Below are 21,295 nucleotides of genomic sequence, written 5' to 3'. Positions count from 1 at the left end.
AGACATTTTTCTTTGCTACCACCTAAATTTGAAAAATAAACAATAGACTTCATTTTCTGAGTTATATTTTAAAGCCCTTTTTGCTTTTGAGAAATGACCTATAATCCTAGTACATTTTTAGCTTTATCATGAATGTCTTTTAAGAATACAGCTCATCTAGACCCTTGGTGCACTTTAGAGGTGAGGTTGGTTTTTAGTCCCACTCTTGAATAGCCAATTCAGCAAATCCAGGGTGCTTTAAATAATTTGGTACTGTGACCTCTTACAGAAATCTTTGGCATCTGACTTTAGACAGTAAGTGCTTTGTAGACAGCAAAGGGCAAAGATTGTTATAGGCCCAGCGTTTTTGCAATTTAGAAAAAAATAGATGTCAATGTATGACAAAAACCACTACAATATTGTAAAGTAATTAGCCTCCAACTAATAAAAATAAATGAAAAAAAAAGAAAGAAAAAAATAGAGACTCTACAGCCTATAGGTTTGTTCTTTTTTTTTCTTCTTTTTCTATTAACAGAAATAATGGATGACTGTTCGACAAATTGCAATGGAAATGGAGAATGTATCTCTGGCCATTGTCACTGCTTCCCAGGATTCCTTGGACCTGACTGTGCTAGGGGTAAGGTTGCCCTGTTATACTGATTGGTTCGGGAACTTGATGTCATTTGAGAACTTAGAATTAGTAACAATAGGGAGAGGAGGAGGGATAGGAGTGATAGTAGCAGTAGCAACACCCCCGATGGTCTCTACCGAAAGGTGAGCACTTGCTCTGCCAGGCACCATTCTAAACACTTTGTGGTACTTTTAATTCATATATTGTATAATAATCCTATGGTGTAGATCTATTATCCTGGTTTAATGGGCAAAGAAATAACATCAGAGAGGTCAAATCACTTAACTAAGGTTATCTAACCACTGAGACCTGGATCCTCTGAAAGCAACCAACTCCGTGATATTGGATTGGCCAAAAAGTTCATTCAGGTTTTTCCATAGCATCTTATGGAAAATCCCAAGCAAACCTTTTGGCCAACTCGGTACTTCTATTCCCTTCATAAGCTCATTTATAATGGAGGAACTGTGGGTAACCACTTATACAAACCAGGGTAAACTAGAAGAGGTGGACAGTCACCAGCTGGCTGAGTAGCTTATAAAGGAAAGACTGGGAAGGCAGAAGTTAAAGTTTGAAACTTTACTAAACCAGACTTGCCCATAGTTTAATTCTTGAAAAGCTGTGGGTAAATCATGCTGGGTTTTCCCCATAGGCTTACAGTTATTATCGATACTTTAGAGATGCTCTATGCTTGTTCACAATGTGTTCTTAAAGTTCTCAGTCTGCTAATGCTTTCATCTCAGGTTTCTCAGCCACTCAGTTTCTTTAGATTAAATTCTATTCAGCAGAGAATTCAATAGCACTTGCTAGATTCCCAGTTCTCCAATAGATCTTCAGGAGGTTGGGGGTAGAAGCAGAGGTTAGGGCTGGTATGGGAAAAAATGAATAAGACGAGATATAGGCCCTGCCCTCAGGGAATTCCATAGTTTTTTAATAAGAAGACAAAGAATGACAGAGCAGAGTGAATGTTCCAATGAAGGTCTGCACAGCTGGAATAGGCACAGACATTGTCCAGTACCAATCTCTAAATGCCCAACTTTTGAAAGACAGCACTCTATAATAGGAATACCTCCCTCCTAGTTGTATGAATTTTATCTGCTTGAGGAAGAAACACCAAAAGAGAGAAAAATCCTAACTTATAATAATGATGATGGTGATGATGATAGTTGTTTAAGAGTATCAAAAGCAAGTGCTTGAAATAATTTCTTCACTCGGGGTGTTTTTATAATTTATCTTTCCCCCAATCCCATAAGAGGGAAATTCTGTTTGTAATCATGAACACGTGCCGATTTAATAAAGGCTAAGTCAGAAATAGTACAATTTTTTTGCCAGAAATATTATATGAGAATCGATAGAGAATTGCTCTTTGGAGATTTTACAAGCATTATGAGAACATTACAAGTTCATTTGCCAACCTTCAGATTCGTGCCCTGTGCTGTGTGGTGGGAATGGAGAATATGAAAAGGGACACTGTGTCTGCCGAAACGGCTGGAAGGGGCCAGAGTGCGACGTTCCAGAAGAGCAATGCATTGACCCAACGTGCTTTGGCCACGGCACCTGCATCATGGGAGTTTGCATCTGTGTGCCAGGATACAAAGGAGAAATATGCGAGGAAGGTCAGAGCCCTGTGTTAATATATTGCTTCAGGCTTTTCTCTCACTGAATGGTCCAAGGTGTCATTCTGTGTTTCTAGTAGAGACGTAACTGGTCTTTGCAAACCATAAGTGCATAACATGTCTACTTAGTACATGGAACAGTGGGAGTTCATGTCTCTTCTGACAGCCTCTGATAATAACATGAGGCCATACCTCTGACCCTTACAGAGCAGTAGTGGAAAATGTCATGTGCCCCCCTCATTTTAACACTGTTTTATGATGAAAATTTCCATCATGATGATTTTAGTGTTAATTTATATGCTTTCATTATTACAGAGTGCACTAGGCTACATCTTTCTCTAAAGCACATAATAAAAATAATATTATTGTGCACATTTGGAACCATTTCATAAATGTTTTCTTTGGGAGTGATTTGTAATTACCATTATTATTATTGCTTTATACTATTTATTTTTATATACCTCATGCTGAAACTTGACCTCCCTGCCTAAGGAAGTAGACTTACCACTAATGAGTTTCAAGACAATGCCTTTATATTAAAATTCACCCCAAAGGAGCATTTACACATACATGCCCAATAATTTTATCATTTACAAAACATACTTCGAAACAGCAGTAGTTTTATCATTTAAAGAAGACACATTGGAAAATAAGTTTGCTAGTAATCAGACCTTTTTCATGCCACATTCCTCAAATAAGACTGATTTCAGAAATAATATTAAACCATTACCATGGGAGATGGTCTCATCACAACTGTTGGTCAGGAAATAGATTGCTGAAAATGCACTATAATTGCTTTTTAAAGATGGCTCATTAAGACTATTACACAGCATTTTAAAGGGTTTAATCTCATTCTGCTCCATGAGCAAACAAGAGTTTAGCTTTCCACCTTCCATTAGCCATAGTAGAATTTTGGTGTGAAGATTGTATCTGTTCCAATATGAATGTCATTGGGCCTTGACAAGGCAGTAAAGTTCCTGACTTACTTTTAGAAGCTGTTTTTACTTTAAGCTATACATTCAGATGCTATACAGATGCGCACATGTTTTCACCAAAAAAAAAAAAAAAATGGTGTCTATTACAACATCTACAATCTGCCCTGGAAAACATTTAACCTAAGTTAGACCGTTCTAATTTACATTTTGTAAATAGTTGAAAAAGGACTTAGCTACAATTTGCCTTCTAGGCCACAAAGCAAATTTATAGAATAACCAAGATAGCAAGGAGTACCACGTTTATATGTAGAAACTTTCCAAATACAAATTTTTTAATAAAAAAATATTTTAAGTCAGATTTCACAAACAGGAGCTCATTGGCTGAATGGGCGCATGGGTGGGTTTTGTTTGTTTCAGTAAGTGGTGGTGGTGGTGTTTTCATTGTTGTTTAATGTGATGTATTTTGCAAAATTTAAAATAGAGAAGTATTGCATAAAGATTCTGGCCTCTCTTGAGCAACAAAAATATCTGGTGACCCTGAGCCCACATTCCTACATGGTAGCAATGATTGGAGCCAATTAACAGCAACTTGGGCTTCCCTGGTAGCTCAGGCAATAAAGAATCCACCTGCAATGCAGGAGACCTGGGTTCCATCCCTTGGTTGGGAAGATCCCCTGTGGAGGAGGAAATGGCAACCCACTCCAGTATTCTTGCCTAGAGAATCCCATGGGCAGATGAGCCAGGCAGGCTATACAGCCCATGGGGTAGCAAAGAGTCAGATATGACTCAGCAACCAACACACAGACACACACACAGCAACAGCGGCAGCTTCCCTTAAACTGGACACTTATTCCCAGCACACCCTGTTTTCTGAAATCCAGCCCGTCTCATTCATGTATGCAACCCACCTGGTCCCTGCAGTCAAATGACTTTGTGCCTCTGACTGAAGTATGACGTACCTGGTCATTGAAGGTGATCTTCTTAAAAAAATAAACATATATTAAGTTAAATACTATTTTATTTATTAAAATTGTCATATTTTGATGCAACAAAATTACCTCCTTCTGAAATAATATTGTACAGTAAAGAACCTGCCTGCCAATGCAGGAGCCATAAGAGACTTGGGTTTGATCCCTGGGTTGGGAAGATCCCCTGGAGGAGGGCATGGCAACCCACTCCAGTATTCTTGTCTGGAGAATCCCTATGGACAGAGGAGCCTGGTGGGCTACAGTCCATAGGGTCGCAAAGAGTCGGACACGACTGAAGTGACTGAGCACACACACACATACACACACACACACACACACAGACTTTTCCTCTCCCTCCAAATAATGAATAGATCAAATTAGATGTACCTTCTGGTATTTATTTGCTAATCAGCTCAGGTATTAAAGCATTGTGCTAATGACCCTGAGATCATGGGCTAATTATAATGGCAATAACACTAATTATAAAATGCTTAGTTAGACTTAACTCTATTCCATGGCACATTTGTTGTTGCTGTTTAGTCACTAAGTTGTGTCCAACTCTTTGCAACCTTATGGACCATAGCCCTTGAGGCTCCTCTGTCCATGGGATTTTCCAGGCAAGAATACTGGAGTGGGTTGCCATTTTCTCCTCCAGGGGATCTTCCCTGACCCAGGGATGGAACCCACATCTCCTGCACTGGAGGCAGATTCTTTATCACTGAGCCACCTGGGAAGCCCATTCCATGGCACATGCTACTCACTAAAACTAGGCCAGTCTTGCAAATGGTGGCAGATCGTATCAGTGATGTTTCCATTGCTAGAAAAGTAACTCAAAGCATATATCCTCATAATGGTTAGGTTATTTTAGTCTCATCTTATTTGTACAGGAAGATCAGAAATTTGGGCATCAACTTTCCCATTTCCTGTGGGGTGGTCACTCAGTTAAAAGCACAAAATAATTTTCCCCAAGGCAAGCATAGAAATCTACTTGTGAAATAGTTTAGAGTATTTGTTAGAATGTGTCCAAAAATTTCCAGACTTCACAGAATCAGAGTCAAATATAATTGAGTCTGTGATAATCTAAAGCACTGAAAACTATGTCACAGTGTCCGGGTAGAAAGAGAATCCAGGAGGCAAAGAATTTTAAATTGTGTTTAAAATGTTGCATTTTCACTGCTTCTTAGGAATAAATGAGAGATTATAAAAAATTAGTTATATTATATGATTCCATGAAACAGCAGTCACCTCAGCCAATACCTTAAATAATCCAAACTTAAATATATATAAAAACTCCTCTAGACACATCAAATAAAAGCCATTTCTGGGAGCTATAATTCCAATTTCAGAAGACAGGGAATGACTTACCAAAAATTCTTGATTTTTTTTTTTTCTGCAAAGCTGAGGAATCCCTACTGCAGGCTCATTCTGGTCCACCCACCCACTTGTGTGGGAGTGCTACACACCGCTCATAATTTCATAGAACATATCTGTGGTTTCCTTCTTCTACATTTAGATTGCAACCTTTATGGTAGCCTACCATGTTTTTAAGTGTTGATAATATTCTGGTTCAAACACAGCATTTATGTGAGTCATTGTATTGCCTAATGAAAGTAGCATAAATAATGTAATATTGGAAAATCAATGTATCTCACTGTCCTGGCCACACCTGTTCACTTTCAACCTTTCCCCCTCTCCCCCCGCCTTTTTTTTTCTGGCCTTCAGAGGACTGCTTAGACCCCATGTGTTCTGGCCATGGCATCTGTGTAAAAGGAGAATGTCACTGTTCTACTGGTTGGGGAGGAGTCAACTGTGAAACTCCGCTTCCAATATGTCAGGAGCAGTGCTCAGGACACGGGACCTTTCTCCTGGATGCCGGCACGTGCAGCTGCGATCCCAAATGGACAGGAGCCGACTGCTCAACAGGTACATCAGCGTCTAATTCTTTACCCCCTTCCCTCACTCCTGAGTTCTTACTGGTCTTTACCTTAAGGTAGTATTTCTTAAAGTCAGATCTGTATGCCTTCATAAGGGACTTCCACACGTTTCCTAGGCTTGTATTTTACTGAGTTTTCATATACAACATACCGCTGGGCTTTTCATTGCATTTTTCATTGTCATAGTTCTGTAGTTGAACCTCTGTCTTCATTTTGCACTCTCCTGTAGTTATTCCATCCATTCTGAAGTCTGTTATGATCAGTTCTCTATAGATTATTTCAAATCTATGTCCTCCTTCACTCAGGATGACAATCCCTAGGTCCATCCATGTTGCTGCAAATGGCATCATTTTATTCTTTTTTATGGCTGAGTAGCATTCCATTGTATATATGTACTGCATCTTCTTTATCCATTCTTCTGTCGATGAACATCTAGGTTGCCTCCATGTCTTGACTATTGTAAACAGTGCTGCAATGAACATTGGGGTTCGTGTATCTTTTCAAGTTAGAGTCTTCTCTGGATATATGCCTAGGAGTGGGATTGCTGGATCATATGGCAACTCTATTTTTAGTTTTTTAAGGAATCTTCATACTGTTTTCCATAATGGCTGCACCAATTTACATTCCCCTCAACAGTGTAGGAGGGTTCCCTTTTCTGACTTTGGAAACGTCTTAACACTTGAATGAACACTAAAAAGATGATTGTATGTTTATCGGGTGGATTTGAAAGCCAAGAACATTCCAGGCAGAAGGAATAAATTAAACTAAGAAATGTGAATCCGAATATTCCATTTGGCAACTTACTAGTCATTGGGTGTGGCTGCACCTAAGAATCCAGAAGATATAATTGGAGAGATGGTCAGGGATGAGAACACAGGGAGTTTTGATTACACGCCACACTAAGGAACTTGCATTTCTTCTTGACACAGTTAGAAGCTACTGCGTGGTTTATAACAGATTATGTTTTAGGTCGAGGTTAGGAAACAGGACATGGCTACTATATAAGTGCTGCTGGAGTCAGGAATTATCACTAACTATGATTTCTACATTGGGAGACTGGGTGACTGATAATGAGTCTTAGTTGCAGCCTGTGAAATCTAATTCCCTGACCAGGAATTGAACTCGAGCCCCCTACATTGGGAACACGGAGTCTTAGCCAGTGGACCACCAGAGAAGCCCCGCTGAAATATTCTATAAACAGATTTTCCTTGAGCACTTACTGTGGGCCATGTGCTAACTCTCTCACTACTGGAACTTGCAGTCTGGCTGGAGGAAATAGAGAGTCAACAATGAATAAGAGCTATACAAGTCTTTGAAACATGAGGAGAGTGAGAACTAGCGAGGTTAAATTATTTTTCCAAGGTCATAGAGCTGGCTAATTGCAAACCTGAAAGTTGTTTGCAGGGCTGTTGATTTCATCCCACATCTAGCATTTCTTTTCAGCCTCCACCCTCACCCCCACCAAAGGAAGAGTTAGACAAGGAGCAAGGACTCAGGTGAATAGATTAGCTTACGCAAAAGGGAACATTCTAGAAGATGAAGGGCATCAAATATCAAGTGCATTCTTGTCCAGATATAAGGTGGATTCAATGTAGACTAAATTAGAATGGGGGCTTCCCTGATAGCTCAGTTGATAAAGAATCCGCCTGCAATGCAGGAGACCCTAGTTCAATTCCTGGGTTGGGAAGATGCGCTGGAGAAGGGATAGGCTACCCACTCCAGTATTCTTGGGCTTCCCTGTGGCTCAGCTGGTAAAGGATCCACCTGTAATGTGGGAGACCTGGGTTCAATCCCTGGGTTGGGAAGATCCCCCTGGAAAAGGGAAAGGCTACCCATTCCAGTATTCTAGACTGGAGAATTCCATGGACTGTATAGCCCATGGAGTTGCAAAGAGTCAGACACAACTGAGCAATTTCCACGTTCACTTTCAAATTAAAATGTGGACTAAAGTCACATCCATCCATTCTGGATGCAATGGAAAAAGAACACTAGAAGCACCTCTTGGTCAGAGAAGCAAAAGGGTGAATATGTAAGACCCCAAACTCTGCAGTCTCTCAAGCAAAAAGCTTCCTAATAAAACTACCAACTTGAAAAATAGGAAAAGGAAATGCCTTCTGAATCTCCGGTGTCATGGTAGGAATAGTCCTTCTGTGATTTTTAAGCTCCATAAAGGTTGTTCCCACAGAGCATATTTAACCATCGAGATGATCTCACTGTGCAGACTTTTAATTGAGTATGCTCAGTACAGGAAGCAATTTAACATCTGATTCTTATAATGGATCATGTCATTTCAAAGGTGGATATGCTCTTTGCCATTGATCATTCTCTTCCTCTAAGCGCATGAAGCTTAGCTGTTAGCATGTTAACTGTGTTGCTCTGATACCAAGGGGACTGCAGTGAATGGTTTACTGATTATTTTCAGTCTGTTTTCTAGGTACACTGAGTATTGTTAGCCGCACTGAATGGATACTTGATATAGGGTTCTTTCACCTGGAGGTCTCATGGTACTTCACAAAGGTTAACTCATTAGTCTTTAAAAAACACCTCAAGAGGAATACAACAGAAGCTTGTTATAGCATAGTTTAGATTTGGATATACTGCAGGTCAAATCATGCTCCCTTAAAATAGAACTCCTTGCCATGAAATCTCAGTAATACATTTATCCCTGTACTGAAGATACTGGCCCCAGCTTCAAAAATCAGCTTTGTAAAACACATCTACTACATTTCTTTCATAAAATCTGGCTCCTCCTGGTCTCATAGTCTCTGAGGGGGAGCATAAAAGCAGAATTTAGAGCTTTGTCCTCCTTTCTTCTTGATGAAACTTCCTGTGAGCCACTCTATCTATTATTACTCTCAGACTGTGAAATTTATGGAAGATAAGCATTCACAAAGAGAGGACAGTTTCTGTCCTTTCTACCATGATCCCCTCTCATTATCCTGGATCTTAGAACTGGATTAATCAGCTCAAGAGATGGAACATTAGGTCCTGAAGGATTCCTGAACTATGGACCATAGCCTGCCAGGCTTCTTTGTCTATGGAATTTTTCAGGCAAGAATACTGGAGTGGGTTGCCATGCCCTTCTCCAGGGGATCTCCCCAACTCAGGGATCAAACCCCCGAGTCTCCTGCATTTTCTGCATTGGCAGGCAGATTCTTTACCACTGAGCCACCTGGGAAGCTGTGTGTGTGTGTGTGTGAGAGAGTGTGTGTGTGTGTGTGTGTGTGTGTGTGTGTATACAAAGTTGCTATATAACAGGAATCATTTGTAGTTCTGGGTGAAGATTCCATAAGGCTTTGTTATAAGGATATTTGTTTTCAGGCCATGTGGCCATTTTGTCCATTGGAGAGATGACAGTGTGTGTGTGACTGTGCTCATGTGTGCTTGTGTGTGTATTCACAGCATAGTGATTTTGAGTAACTCATTTAACATTTTTGAGTCTCAGCTGCCTCATTTTTGAAATGGTAGAAGATTAGCCAAGTGGCTCTTGAGGCCCTTTTCAACACTGAGATCTATGGTTCTTTAGCCTGTATATTGAGCTGTTGACACTGATTATCAATGGTTTGTGGATACAGTTCATAAACTCTCAACTCCATATTGTTTATGGTGAGAAAATATTAATTGCAAATAGCTTTGTTTACATTATAACGAAATCCACACTTTGACATATAGACCATTTTGTTTGAGAATCTACCTCTATTTGTAGAGATACACATGTACACACATACATAAACATGTGTGTATATAACAATGTCTTGTTATGTTTTTAAGTGTTCCCTAATGGATGGTGATATGCATCTACTAATAAAACAGGTAATTAGAGGAGGAAGTTGTAAAAGGCTCATATAATTATAATTGCTAGAAAAACTTTCCTTGATTATACAAGTATCATATGCTTTTAGAACATTATTCGTTTTCCCCTTTATTGAAAGTGCCAATAATCAAAAGGTTTTCATCTGATTTTATATATCTATCACATACAATGCATCACTTTCCTGCAATTTCCAGATATTGAGTAGGCCATTTGAAATGATTAGTGTACCCTGTATTTTTCCTATAGATATTACAGTAACAGCAGGGTTGTACATGCCATTTGATAAAGAAGCTTTGTTCAAAACAGAATGTACATGCTACGGGCACAACTATATAGTCATTCATCATGCTACTGAAGAGAAAAATCCACTCATATATAAAGTAACTGAAATTAAGTATCTCCAATAGAAAAGAGATAATCAGTGTACCCAGATTAGGAACCTAGGATTGCAGGTAATCTTGTCTATTCAGCTTGGGACACACACCTGAATTTCTTAGGAGCTGTAGCTAATTCACAAAAGAAAAGTCTCTACTAGTTATCAAACAATGTTAATATATTATAATGAACAAATTTCGCGGACTGAAAAGCTCAAATATAGACAATCAGTCACTGAAACATGATGGGAAGTTTTATACTGCTTTTTAGCATACAGGGACAAAAAGGCTTATGACTAATTCCTATGTAGGCTTAATTATTTTTAACTTGCATTCAAAGTATGACAACCTCTGATCAAGTTTATTTTAAAGTCATTTTTTCTATTCTGGAAGAAATAAAGGGTAAACCTTAAGGTGACTCTGATTTGACTGATTTAATAAAATAAACAGACTTTTGGACTCTGTGGGAGAAGGCGAGGGTGGGATGTTTCGAGAGAACAGCATCGAAACGTGTATATTATCTAGGGTGAAACAGATCACCAGCCCAGGTTGGATGCATGAGACAAGTGCTTGGGCCTGGTGCACTGGGAAGACCCAGAGGGATCAGGTAGAGAGGGAGGTGGGAGGGGGGATCGGGATGGGTAATACATGTAACTCCATGGCTGATTCATGTCAATGTATGACAAAACCCACTACAATATTGTAAAGTAATTAGCCTCCAACTAATAAAAATAAATAAAAAAAAACAGACAAAATAAACCCCTGCTTGAAACATAGTGGCTACACCATTAACACCACAGTGAGGTAAAAACATTAACTGTAGATTTGCGGAATCTGTCAGTGCTGTTCATTGGTGGCACAAGAAATACAACCCCAAAAGCATCCTTAATAGAATTCAAGTCAGATTAAAAGTGTAAGAATCCACAAAAATATTTTTGGGAGGCATATATGAAATGGAAAAAAAATCATACTATTATCATGATTTCCTAGCAACACATCCTACTCAGAGATGGTTTGACACCCCCTAAGTTTTTTCATCTTGAGTGAAAATAGAAATCAAACCCCCCCAAATTCTCAGATTCAAAAATACCTTATCTTTATCAAAGAGAGTCCATTTAATAGCCATAAGATTATATACATATATAGTAAAGTGATTTAAAGCACATCAAATATCAAATGTTTTCAAAACACATCTTTTACATTTTGTTCTGAGGCGATAAAAAACCATACCTTTTCTGCCATCATTAGCAGACTGCAATGCAAAAATCCAGTGAAACTTTTGACAATTTGACAAGTTTGAACAATGAGGTAAATTTGCAGCTCCCTCTCTGTAAATCTGAGCTAACTCCACTGACTGTTCCAGGACATTAAAGCTTTAAAATTGTTTTTCAAACCAGGGACATATATTTAAGGTGGCAACTGTGAGGTAAGAAAATGTAATTAAGTAAGCCTGAGTGTGAGGAGGCATGCTTATTTACATGGCTCAAGTACAGTTAATAATAAGGAGTGCATTTGGACAGACCAATAGGAGCATCAAAACAAACCAGAAAAATTTTGTACTGCACCATGAAATGCATTCCTCTCATTCACCCATACTTTTTCTGAATTCCAAGTTCATTTTGTTTGGCATTTCTCTCAGTTCATGTTCATCTGCATAGTCTACAGGCAATAAATGCTGGAGAGGGTGTGGAGAAAAGGGAACCCTCTTACACTGTTGGTGGGAATATAAACTAGTACAGCCGCTATGGAAAACAGTGTGGAGATTTCTTTAAAAACTGGAAATAGAACTGCCATATGACCCAGCAATCCCACTTCTGGGCATACACACTGAGGAAACCAGATCTGAAAGAGACACGTGCACCCCAATGTTCATCGCAGCACTGTTTATAATAGCCAGGACATGGAAGCAATCTAGATGCCCATCAGCAGATGAGTGGATAAGGAAGCTGTGGTACATATACACCATGGAATATTACTCAGCCGTTAAAAAGAATTCATTTGAATCAGTCCTAATGAGATGGATAAAACTGGAGCCCCTTGTACAGAGTGAAGTAAGCCAGAAAGATAAAGAACATTACAGCATACTAACACATATATATGGAATTTAGAAAGATGGTAATGATAACCCTATATGCAAAACAGAAAAAGAGACACATAAATACAGAACAGACTTTTGAACTCTGTGGGAGAATGTGAGGGTGGGATATTTCAAAAGAACAGCATGTATACTATCTATGGTGAAACAGATCACCAGCCCAGGTGGGATGCATGAGACAAGTGCTCGGACCTGGTGCACTGGGAAGACCCAGAGGAATCGGGTGGAGAGGGAGGTGGGAGGGGGGATCGGGATTGGGAATACGTGTAAATCTATGGCTGATTCATATCAATGTATGACAAAAAATAAATAAATAAATAAAAATTAAAAAAAAAAAAGAATGAAATAGACCCAGAAAAGGGTGTAGTCTAAAAGATGTGTTTGGCCCTGTAGGTGAGATCTTGCAGGAAAGGTGGCCACCTGGGTGCTCCCCTCCACAGTCTGACCTGCAGCCTGCTTCTCTGACATTGCAGGTGGGGGTTGGTCTGAGCCGAGGAGGGGGGGTGTGGGCAGGAAGGTAGAAAGGGTCTCTAGTAGAGATGGTTGAGAGAGACTTCGAAGGAAGCCAGAATTCAGTTGTGCAAAATCAGTGGCCGAGACATGCAGAAGGATCAGAATAAGTTGTTCCAATCCTGTGCAAAATCAAATGATTAGAGATATTAAAGAGCACTCCATACATTCCCCCCCACCCCCATAAACTGAAAGATACTTTCATTCCTGTGATAAAGACATCCTGCATTTATCCATTGGTTTTAATTGTTTCTCCAAATACTGACAGGGCCATTTTCTTCATTTCATTATTTTTTTTTAAATAAAGCCTTATTTTTCTTTTTTTTTTCATTTATTTTTATTAGTTGGAGGCTAATTACTTTACAGTATTGTAGTGGGTTTTGTCATACATTGACATGAATCAGCCATGGATTTACATGTATTCCCCATCCCGATCCCCCCTCCCACCTCCCTCTCTACCCGATTCCTCTGGGTCTTCCCAGTGCACCAGGTCCGAGCACTTGCCTCATGCATCCAGCCTGGGCTGGTGATCTGTTTCACCATAGATAATATACATGTTTCGATGCTGTTCTCTCGAAACATCCCACCCTCGCCTTCTCCCACAGAGTCAATCATGTACTTACTTTTATTTTTGGCTGCATGGGTTGGTACTTGGGATCTTTCGTTGCAGTGCACAGACTCTCTAGTTAGGGTGTGTTGGGTTCAGTAGTTGTGGCGTGTGGACCCAGCCACCCCCACGGCATGTGGAATCTCAGTTCCCCCACCAGGGATCAAACCCATATCCCTAGCGTTGGAAAGGGGATTCTTAACCACTGGACCACCAACGAAGTCCCCCCATTCATTATTATGGCCATAATCTGGGGTCATTATTAGCATGTGGATTGTATATTGAGCTTTGATAATAAAAACTACCTCTAGAAACTTTCCAGAAATTTGCTTTACATGTATTCTTCTGAGTCATTGGAAAGGGATAGGCTACCCACTCCAGTATTCTTGGGCTTCCCTTGTGGCTCAACTGGTAAAGAGTCCACTTGCAATGTGGGAGACCTGGGTTCGATCCCTGGGTTGAGAAGATCCCCTGGAGAAGGGAAAGGCTACCCACTCCAGTATTCTGGCCTGAAGAATTCCGTGGGCTGTATAGTCCATGGGATTGCAAAGAATCAGGCATGACTGAGCAACTTTCACTTTCAATCTTCTGAGTCATTGGAAAGAAGAAGAGGTATACGAAGGACAGAGATTTGTCCTTCATTAAAGAAGGGCCATACATTTTTCACCTGGTAAGAACTTGACTTATACTTCCACATTCCCAGTAACCTAGCAAACAGGTTTCTCTTATTCTCATAACATCGTGAAGGTGTAAGCAGGGTTAATAATGTTTCCTCATTTTATAGCTGAAGGAACTAATCTGCTGTGAGACCCCGGGAAAGTTACTTTATTGTGTGTGCTTCAGCGTTGAGGTTGGCAATAGAATTCACAACCCAACGTCTTATCCTAAAGATCAGTGTGGATTAATCTTGTTTTTATCCTGCTTGTGATTTGCTGAGCCTCTTGAATATAAGAATCCATGTCTTCCATAAATCATAGAAAATATTTAGTCACTATCTCATTGAATTTTGATTTTCACACTTTCTCTGCTAACCTCCTTTTGGAATTTCCATTAGACTCTCCCACTCTGGCCTCTATGTCTTTTATGCTTTTTCCAATTTTCCATTTCTTTGTTTCTCTGTTGTTTTATTGGCAGTTTCTTCAAATTTGTCTTCTGGCTCATGAAATATCTCTTCAGCTGTGTTTATTATGATGTTTAAACCTTCCATTAAATTTTAAATTTTAGTGATTTCATTTCTAAAATTATTTAGTTTGTTTTTCAAATATCCCTCATTAATTTTTGGCAATTTCTTGCTCCTTAATCCTGTCTTTATCTACTATTTTCTTTATGCATATTAAACATAGTTATTTTATATGCTATATCTGATAAATAGATCATGTTAAGGCTTTGTGGGTCTGGATCTATGGTTTCTTGTTTCTGTCAACTCTTGTATATGATTGGCTTGCTTTCTTACTTATGTTAATTTTTTATAGTTGGTTAAAATATGTTGAAATTCTAAGTCTGGGGAAGATTTATGTTTGTTTCTCACAGGAAGTTGTCTGCACTACAGACCAGGGTAAACTTTATTTTTTTACTGTAGTGTAGCTGATTTACAATATTTATTAGTTTTAGGTGTACAACATGATGACTATTTGTACTAATTTAAAGTTTAAATTAAAAATCTCAAGTTACAGTTTTGGGACCATACATTTAGTACAAACTCAGGCTCCAAACCCACATGAAACTTAACTAGTTGCCATGAAGTCACAGAGGAGGCTTGTTATTTAACATCTTCAGACCCAAGCCTGAGACAGATCATTTTCTTCTAATCTATTTTTGCAAGGCACATTTGCTTCTACATTGGTTTGAATATGGATCCCTGATCCTGTACAGACCCAAGGTTCAGCTAACAATCTGTTTCCCATTCTGGACCCTCACCAAAACTCTAGGTTACCAAGATCAGCTGATGCCTCTGATGTCCTGGCACAGCCCTAACTCTCTACATAATCTTGGACTAACTAGTCAGTATGGATCTCAATTTATACATCTGTAAAATGTGTTTTTCAGCTAAATTCAAATTTCAATTTATTTTTAATAATTAAATTAATTAATGATTAAATTAATTAACAATTAAATTATTAATTAGATTATTTTAATTAATTAATAATTAAAATTATTTTTCACTTTAAGTGGAGAAAAATATTTAAGTTGCAATTAAATCAAGAATTTTTTTCTACTGGGTTATGTGTAAACACATTAGAGTTCAACAAACCTAGAAGAGTTTATTCCAGCTAGAAAAACGGTTCAGCTAGTGAGCTTTAAAAGAGTGTTCTGAGAAGTATTGTTCAAAAGATATTTCTGGGACTTCCCTGGTGATACAGTGGATTAGAATCCACCTGCCAGTGCAGGGGACCTGGACTCGATCCCTGGTCCAGGAATATTCCACATGTCACACAGCAGCTAAGCCTGAGGACCGCAAGTACTGAGCCCATGCTATAGAGGCCGCGAGTCACGACTACTGAAGCCTGTGTGCGCTAGAGCCCAGTGCTCTGCAACAAGAGTAAGCCCAAGCACCAAAATTAGCGAGAGTAGCCACCTCACTCGCCACAACTAGAGAAAGCCCGTGTGCAGCAACAAAGATCCAATGCAGCCAAAAATAAAATGAATAAATTTTATTTAAATTTATATAAATAAATTTTTGTTATTTAAATAAATGGGGAAAAAATATATTGCTGAAGCCATAGGAGTGAAAATTAACAGTGGAATCAAGAGTAAACAATTTAAACAATCAGAGACAGCTTGCCACACTTTTCTGGTAGGTCCATTCATTTTAAAAATTGAATTGTGCATGTCAAACAATGAAAGTTAAAGCATTCTAAATGATACTGCCTACTTTCATTTCCAGCTGTCTTTGTTTATTTCTTCTTTGACAGACTTGACATAATCATAGAATATTCACACTAGATTAGATCTTAGAGATCACCTAGTTTTGTCCTTCCTTTTATAGAAGAAAACTGAGGCCCAGAAAGGTTGAATGATTTGCATAAGGTCATGCAGCTGATTAGGTACACAGTTAATATAAGAGACAACTCTCAATTTCTGGCTTAGACCTTTTGTCTAATATACCGTTAAGAGAGCCTTGTTCAAATTCAAGAGATGTTACCTTTCCATTGTCATCACTTCCACTGAATCTCTAGGAAAATTAGCAGTGAATATATACACAGGGCAGGATCCCAGAGTCTGTCTCTCCCTTGACTATCACAATGTTATGATTAAGGGGAGAAGTAGGTTGATGAAAGTGATCTGAGCCAGTGTTGGGGAGGGGGGAAACAGAGTTATGAAAATTGTCAGAGTTTCAGCATAGAAAAGTCAGACAGAAATGAACTCAAATCCCAGCTCTTCCTCTAAGTTATTATGTGACCTTGAATAAGTTACTTGGTTTCTCTGAGCTTCTCCTATAAAATGGGGAAATAATTCCTACTTTGTTAGGGTAGTTGTAAGAGTTAAATGAGATAATATTTGTGAAACACCTAACATAGCGCTTCTCCCATAGTAGACATTAGATTATAATAATAAATGGTAGCCATTATTGTCATTATATTTCAATTCTCATTGTAAAGACACATTTCAAAGACAAATCTTTTGTAAGTAGAAGATAAATTAGTAGCTGTCTCACAGAATTCATTTTCAGACATGGTAAAGCTGAATTAATTTAAAGGAGTATGAAAATTCTTCCTATTCCAAAGTCATTACATTTTTTTTATCCCCACCTGAGTGGTGTTATTTTTTTGTTTGTAGAACAGATGTTTCACTGAAAAGTTAGGTGCAAAGCATTTATTCTATCTTTTCACTCCCTTTAAGCCCTGCTCTTCATCATAAAATCACATTCAAGGAAAATTTATATTCCTGGTCTGTCTGCTAAGATTAGGTTTAGTGACAGGAAATACCTCCCTCAGGGGAGGCAAATAAAAGAGTAGCTTAAACAAGATATAACTGTGACCTTACTTTCACACAAAAGAAATCTAGAGGTAGGCAGACCAAGGCTTAGATGATGACTCCAAAAAGATTCTTCTGACTCACACCTGTAGTATCCCTAAGATGGGACTTTTATCCTCATTGTACACAATGGCAGCCAATGCTCCAGTCATCACATCTTCATTCCAGACAAGATGAAAGAGTGGAGGGGGAAAGCCTCTGTTTGCTCTCTTTTAAGGAGATTTCATTTATGGTACTCCTGGAAACATTCATTTATATCTCACTGACCAGTAACTAAGTCATGTGACCACACCTAGATGCAAAGGAAGCCAAGAAATATAATCTTTGTTTAAGGAAGCCATGTGAACAGCTAAATAACATCAAATTTCACTGTAGCATTCAACCTTCCAATAATACAACAGGGCAACATGATCAGTTGTGTGACTCACCACGTCTTCAACATAAAGCCAAGCCCATAGCTCAATGGAAATAAAACTTTCTTTGTATTGAGACCAGTGAGACACTTTCCCTACAGATCATCTTCAAGATTTTATGTGGAAAAATGAATTAAAGTATCTCCTTATTAGTTATCATTTTGATTACATATTGAAGTGATAATACTTTGGACATACTGGGTTAGATACTATATATTTATTAACCTTAATTTCACCTGCAGTTTTAATGTGGCTACTAGAAAATTTAAGGTTGCATCTGTGGCTTGCATTTGAGGCTCACTTTCTATTTTATTGGACAGCACTGCTGTGGCATATGGCAGTATTAAGTTTAACCTGGAAAATATAACTAAATGTATTTTCCAAATTAAACTGAATATATTCAGATACCAAGGTAACTTGAATAAGTACTTTGTAGTATAGGATTGTTGCCAAAGTCAGCTATATGTGGAAAAGGTTTACCAAAAATGATTATTTGGGTTTTAGTATAACTGACCGAAAGTCATTTTTGGCAGTATTAAGACACCAAGGGTAACCATAAATCCAGTTCTGGTTTATGACAATAAAAGCATAAGAAAGAAGTATAAATGAATGCATATATTTCCTAAGACAGGAGAAGCATCAAATCATTATACTCAAATTTCTGCAAAATATGATAAAGAATACAAATGTGGGACAGTAGTAGCATAATTAAATGCCTAGTGATAATCTATTTGTGTATAGTACACAGGCCTCAAAGGCCCAGACATTCCACCTCTCAAGAAGGAAACCAATGTATGTTTTAAATAAAATGTCTAATAAAGCAATAGGTTTGTAACTTTGTTGAATAAGTTTTTATGTCATAAACTGAATTAGAACACCCGAGTCCAACTGAAAAACCTGTAGATAATAAGCAAACTGGCACAGATTAGAGCTTGTCATTCAGAGTGTCTCTAGGGTGGTCCTTCAGCCATGAAATCTTCCTCAGATGCTTTATTTAGCTTGATTGTTTAAAAAATCATGTGTGCTCTGTAAGGGGGAATTACTAAAACATAGACAGAGGTGACTCGGATCACCAAGTTGTCAGTTGTCATCTGAGCTGCCATGACCTCGCTCTCCAAGTTTATACCATGTATAAACCTCTGTGTATACCACAGAGCCTGGCCTCTTTACAGGATGAAACAATCAGATTCAGATCTTTCCACAAGGTCATATTAAATCTGGCTTTTTAACTTAGCAATAAGCTTTTCATAAACACAAGTTGACTTTGATAAAAATCCAACAGCCTCTTTTTATTTATGAGGGTCACCACATTAACCTGGCCAGAATTGTTTGTTTTTCTCTATCCACAATTCTTGGCAAGCCAGATATTAGGACACTTAGAGACAGAGAATGTGTCCATTTTAATTATCATCAGCTCATTCATAATGGAAGATGTCCTTCACTTGAGGCCCATGAGGGAAGGATTGAAATGGTCCTTGGGAATCAATGGATTACCAATAGAACATGAAAGCTCTCAGTCCATCGCAAACCTCTCAGCCTTCAGACATTGTTAGTCCAAACATAAATGCTAAAAAGCTTAAGAACACTATATCAGGGGTCAAAATAGTGACAAAATTATTCATTTCTGCCTTTGTCATAATATCCATCTAAGCAAAATAGTGAAAAAGGAGGAGCTAATCTTAGTCAATAATCCTACGTAGCAAATAAAATCTATAATGTTGGCCTCTAGGCTAGATACAGATAAAGTTTCTTGTGGATTTATCCCACAGCCTCCTCTTCAGTACCAGCAGGTTAGGTACGTAAATACATTTTTTATGTGTGAAGAAATTTCCTTTTGGGTTAATACATCCCCCTCTAAAAATATATCTCTCTCTAAAAGATTGGTTCATGGGGAAGCAACCCACACGGTCCCTGAAGATTTCTGGTAGAAAGCAGTAGTATCTACCACCATCCTAGAATTCCACTCTGAAAATATGATTAATTCTACCATAAGGAGCATAGAATGGATAAAAGTTTAAAGACGATTTTAAAAGGGCCATATATCTCAGCAAACTGTGTGCACGTTGAAAACAGGAGATATACAAGGGTAAAGGCAAATCATTTCCAGATTGTCAGGGAACTGAATCAGGATGGAAAGGAAGACAGTCCAGTATATACATCAGACATTCAATAGCAGCTCACCATACTTCTGCCAAGTTTTATAGTTGTTATTGTTTTTTATGGGGAAAGAGGCAAAACTCTCATGTATGGGAAGATACTTGTGTTAAATACAAGATCTCATGAATATGTTAAAACCAATCAAAAAAGACAATACAACAGCAGGATTTTGGAATGCCGACCTGGGGTGTACCAGAAAAAATCTGGTTCTCAAAGAACACTTTGGTGACTCAGAGAATTCTATTTTATATAGATAGATATGCCCAGTGTAATTATTATGTAGTATATTGTCTGCTAAAGTGTTTACCAACACTGGATCAGTTCACCCTAATCTGGCAGACAAAAACTTCTGTCTGCAAAGTTGCCAGACCCTTACTTCTAAAAGTATATTAGACATAACTTTTCTGGCCTGGGTTATCTGTACCATGGTGGGGCTCATTAATTACTATAATGATGATTATAGTAATAATAATAACGATATTATATTTATTAAACTCTCGCTATATACATGTTTTATAAATATTATCCATTTAATCATCATGACAAGTCAGTATTTCTAAAGTATTTTCTATACAACTCTTTCATGCAAGATGTTACAGACAAACAAAAAACATTCTATGGTGAAAACCTAAAAGGAGAAATCTACGGGTTAGCTTCCACTTGAAAATTCACCAAGCATATTCTCATGTTATAGATTCTAAAAATTCCCTGCAATAAGGAAAGCTGTCTACCAGAGCTTCCCACAAAACTTTGATCAGTAAATGCTTAATGCTTCTTTATATCCTACAGAGATAGAAGTGTTCTTTAGAACCACTTTGGGAAATGGTGCTGTAGAACATTATCATCATTTTATAGAGAAAGAAATGAAAACCTAGAGAAATTCAGCAGTGTGCCTTAGATCACGTAGCCAGCTGAAGGCAGAACCTTTGAAGCTAGGTCTATTTATTGCCAAAGTCCATACTCATCATTAACTGTAATGACTCAGATAATTGTTTTCCTGTATTAACTATTATGTTCAGTATATATATATATATATATATATATAGGATATATATATATCCTTTCATCCTTGTAACAGTCCTGCAGTGAGAATACTGTTATCCCATTTTATAAATGAAGAAAATGAGGCTTGATTAGAGCCAGTGGCTTACTAGGACTGTCAACAGGACTGTAGAGTCAGCAGGTTCTACTTATCTAGCCTTAAGCAAATTACCTAACCTCTTGAATCCTCAATGTCTATATCTGTAAAATGGGTATAATATCCCTGGCACATAATGGTTAGTCAGGAAA

At 38.2% G+C, this 21,295-nt stretch overlaps 1 protein-coding gene across 2 annotated transcripts in view; it reads left to right on the top strand.

Annotated features, from left to right (window-relative positions):
- The window catches only part of TENM1 (teneurin transmembrane protein 1), an 882,499-nt gene that overhangs the window by 596,642 nt on the left and 264,562 nt on the right, over positions 1-21,295 (top strand). For both annotated transcript variants that reach the window (XM_043896987.1, XM_043896986.1), the window contains 3 exons: positions 515-616; positions 2,029-2,223; positions 5,849-6,049. In XM_043896987.1, coding sequence (XP_043752922.1) covers positions 515-616; positions 2,029-2,223; positions 5,849-6,049 — 498 coding nt within the window. The remainder of the gene's footprint in view (positions 1-514; positions 617-2,028; positions 2,224-5,848; positions 6,050-21,295) is intronic.

Source organism: Cervus elaphus, chromosome X (assembly GCF_910594005.1).
Source record: "Cervus elaphus chromosome X, mCerEla1.1, whole genome shotgun sequence".
Lineage (NCBI taxonomy): Eukaryota > Metazoa > Chordata > Mammalia > Artiodactyla > Cervidae > Cervus > Cervus elaphus.
The sequence above is the reverse complement of the archived record's forward strand: the minus strand, read 5'-3'. Positions and strand labels throughout refer to the sequence as shown.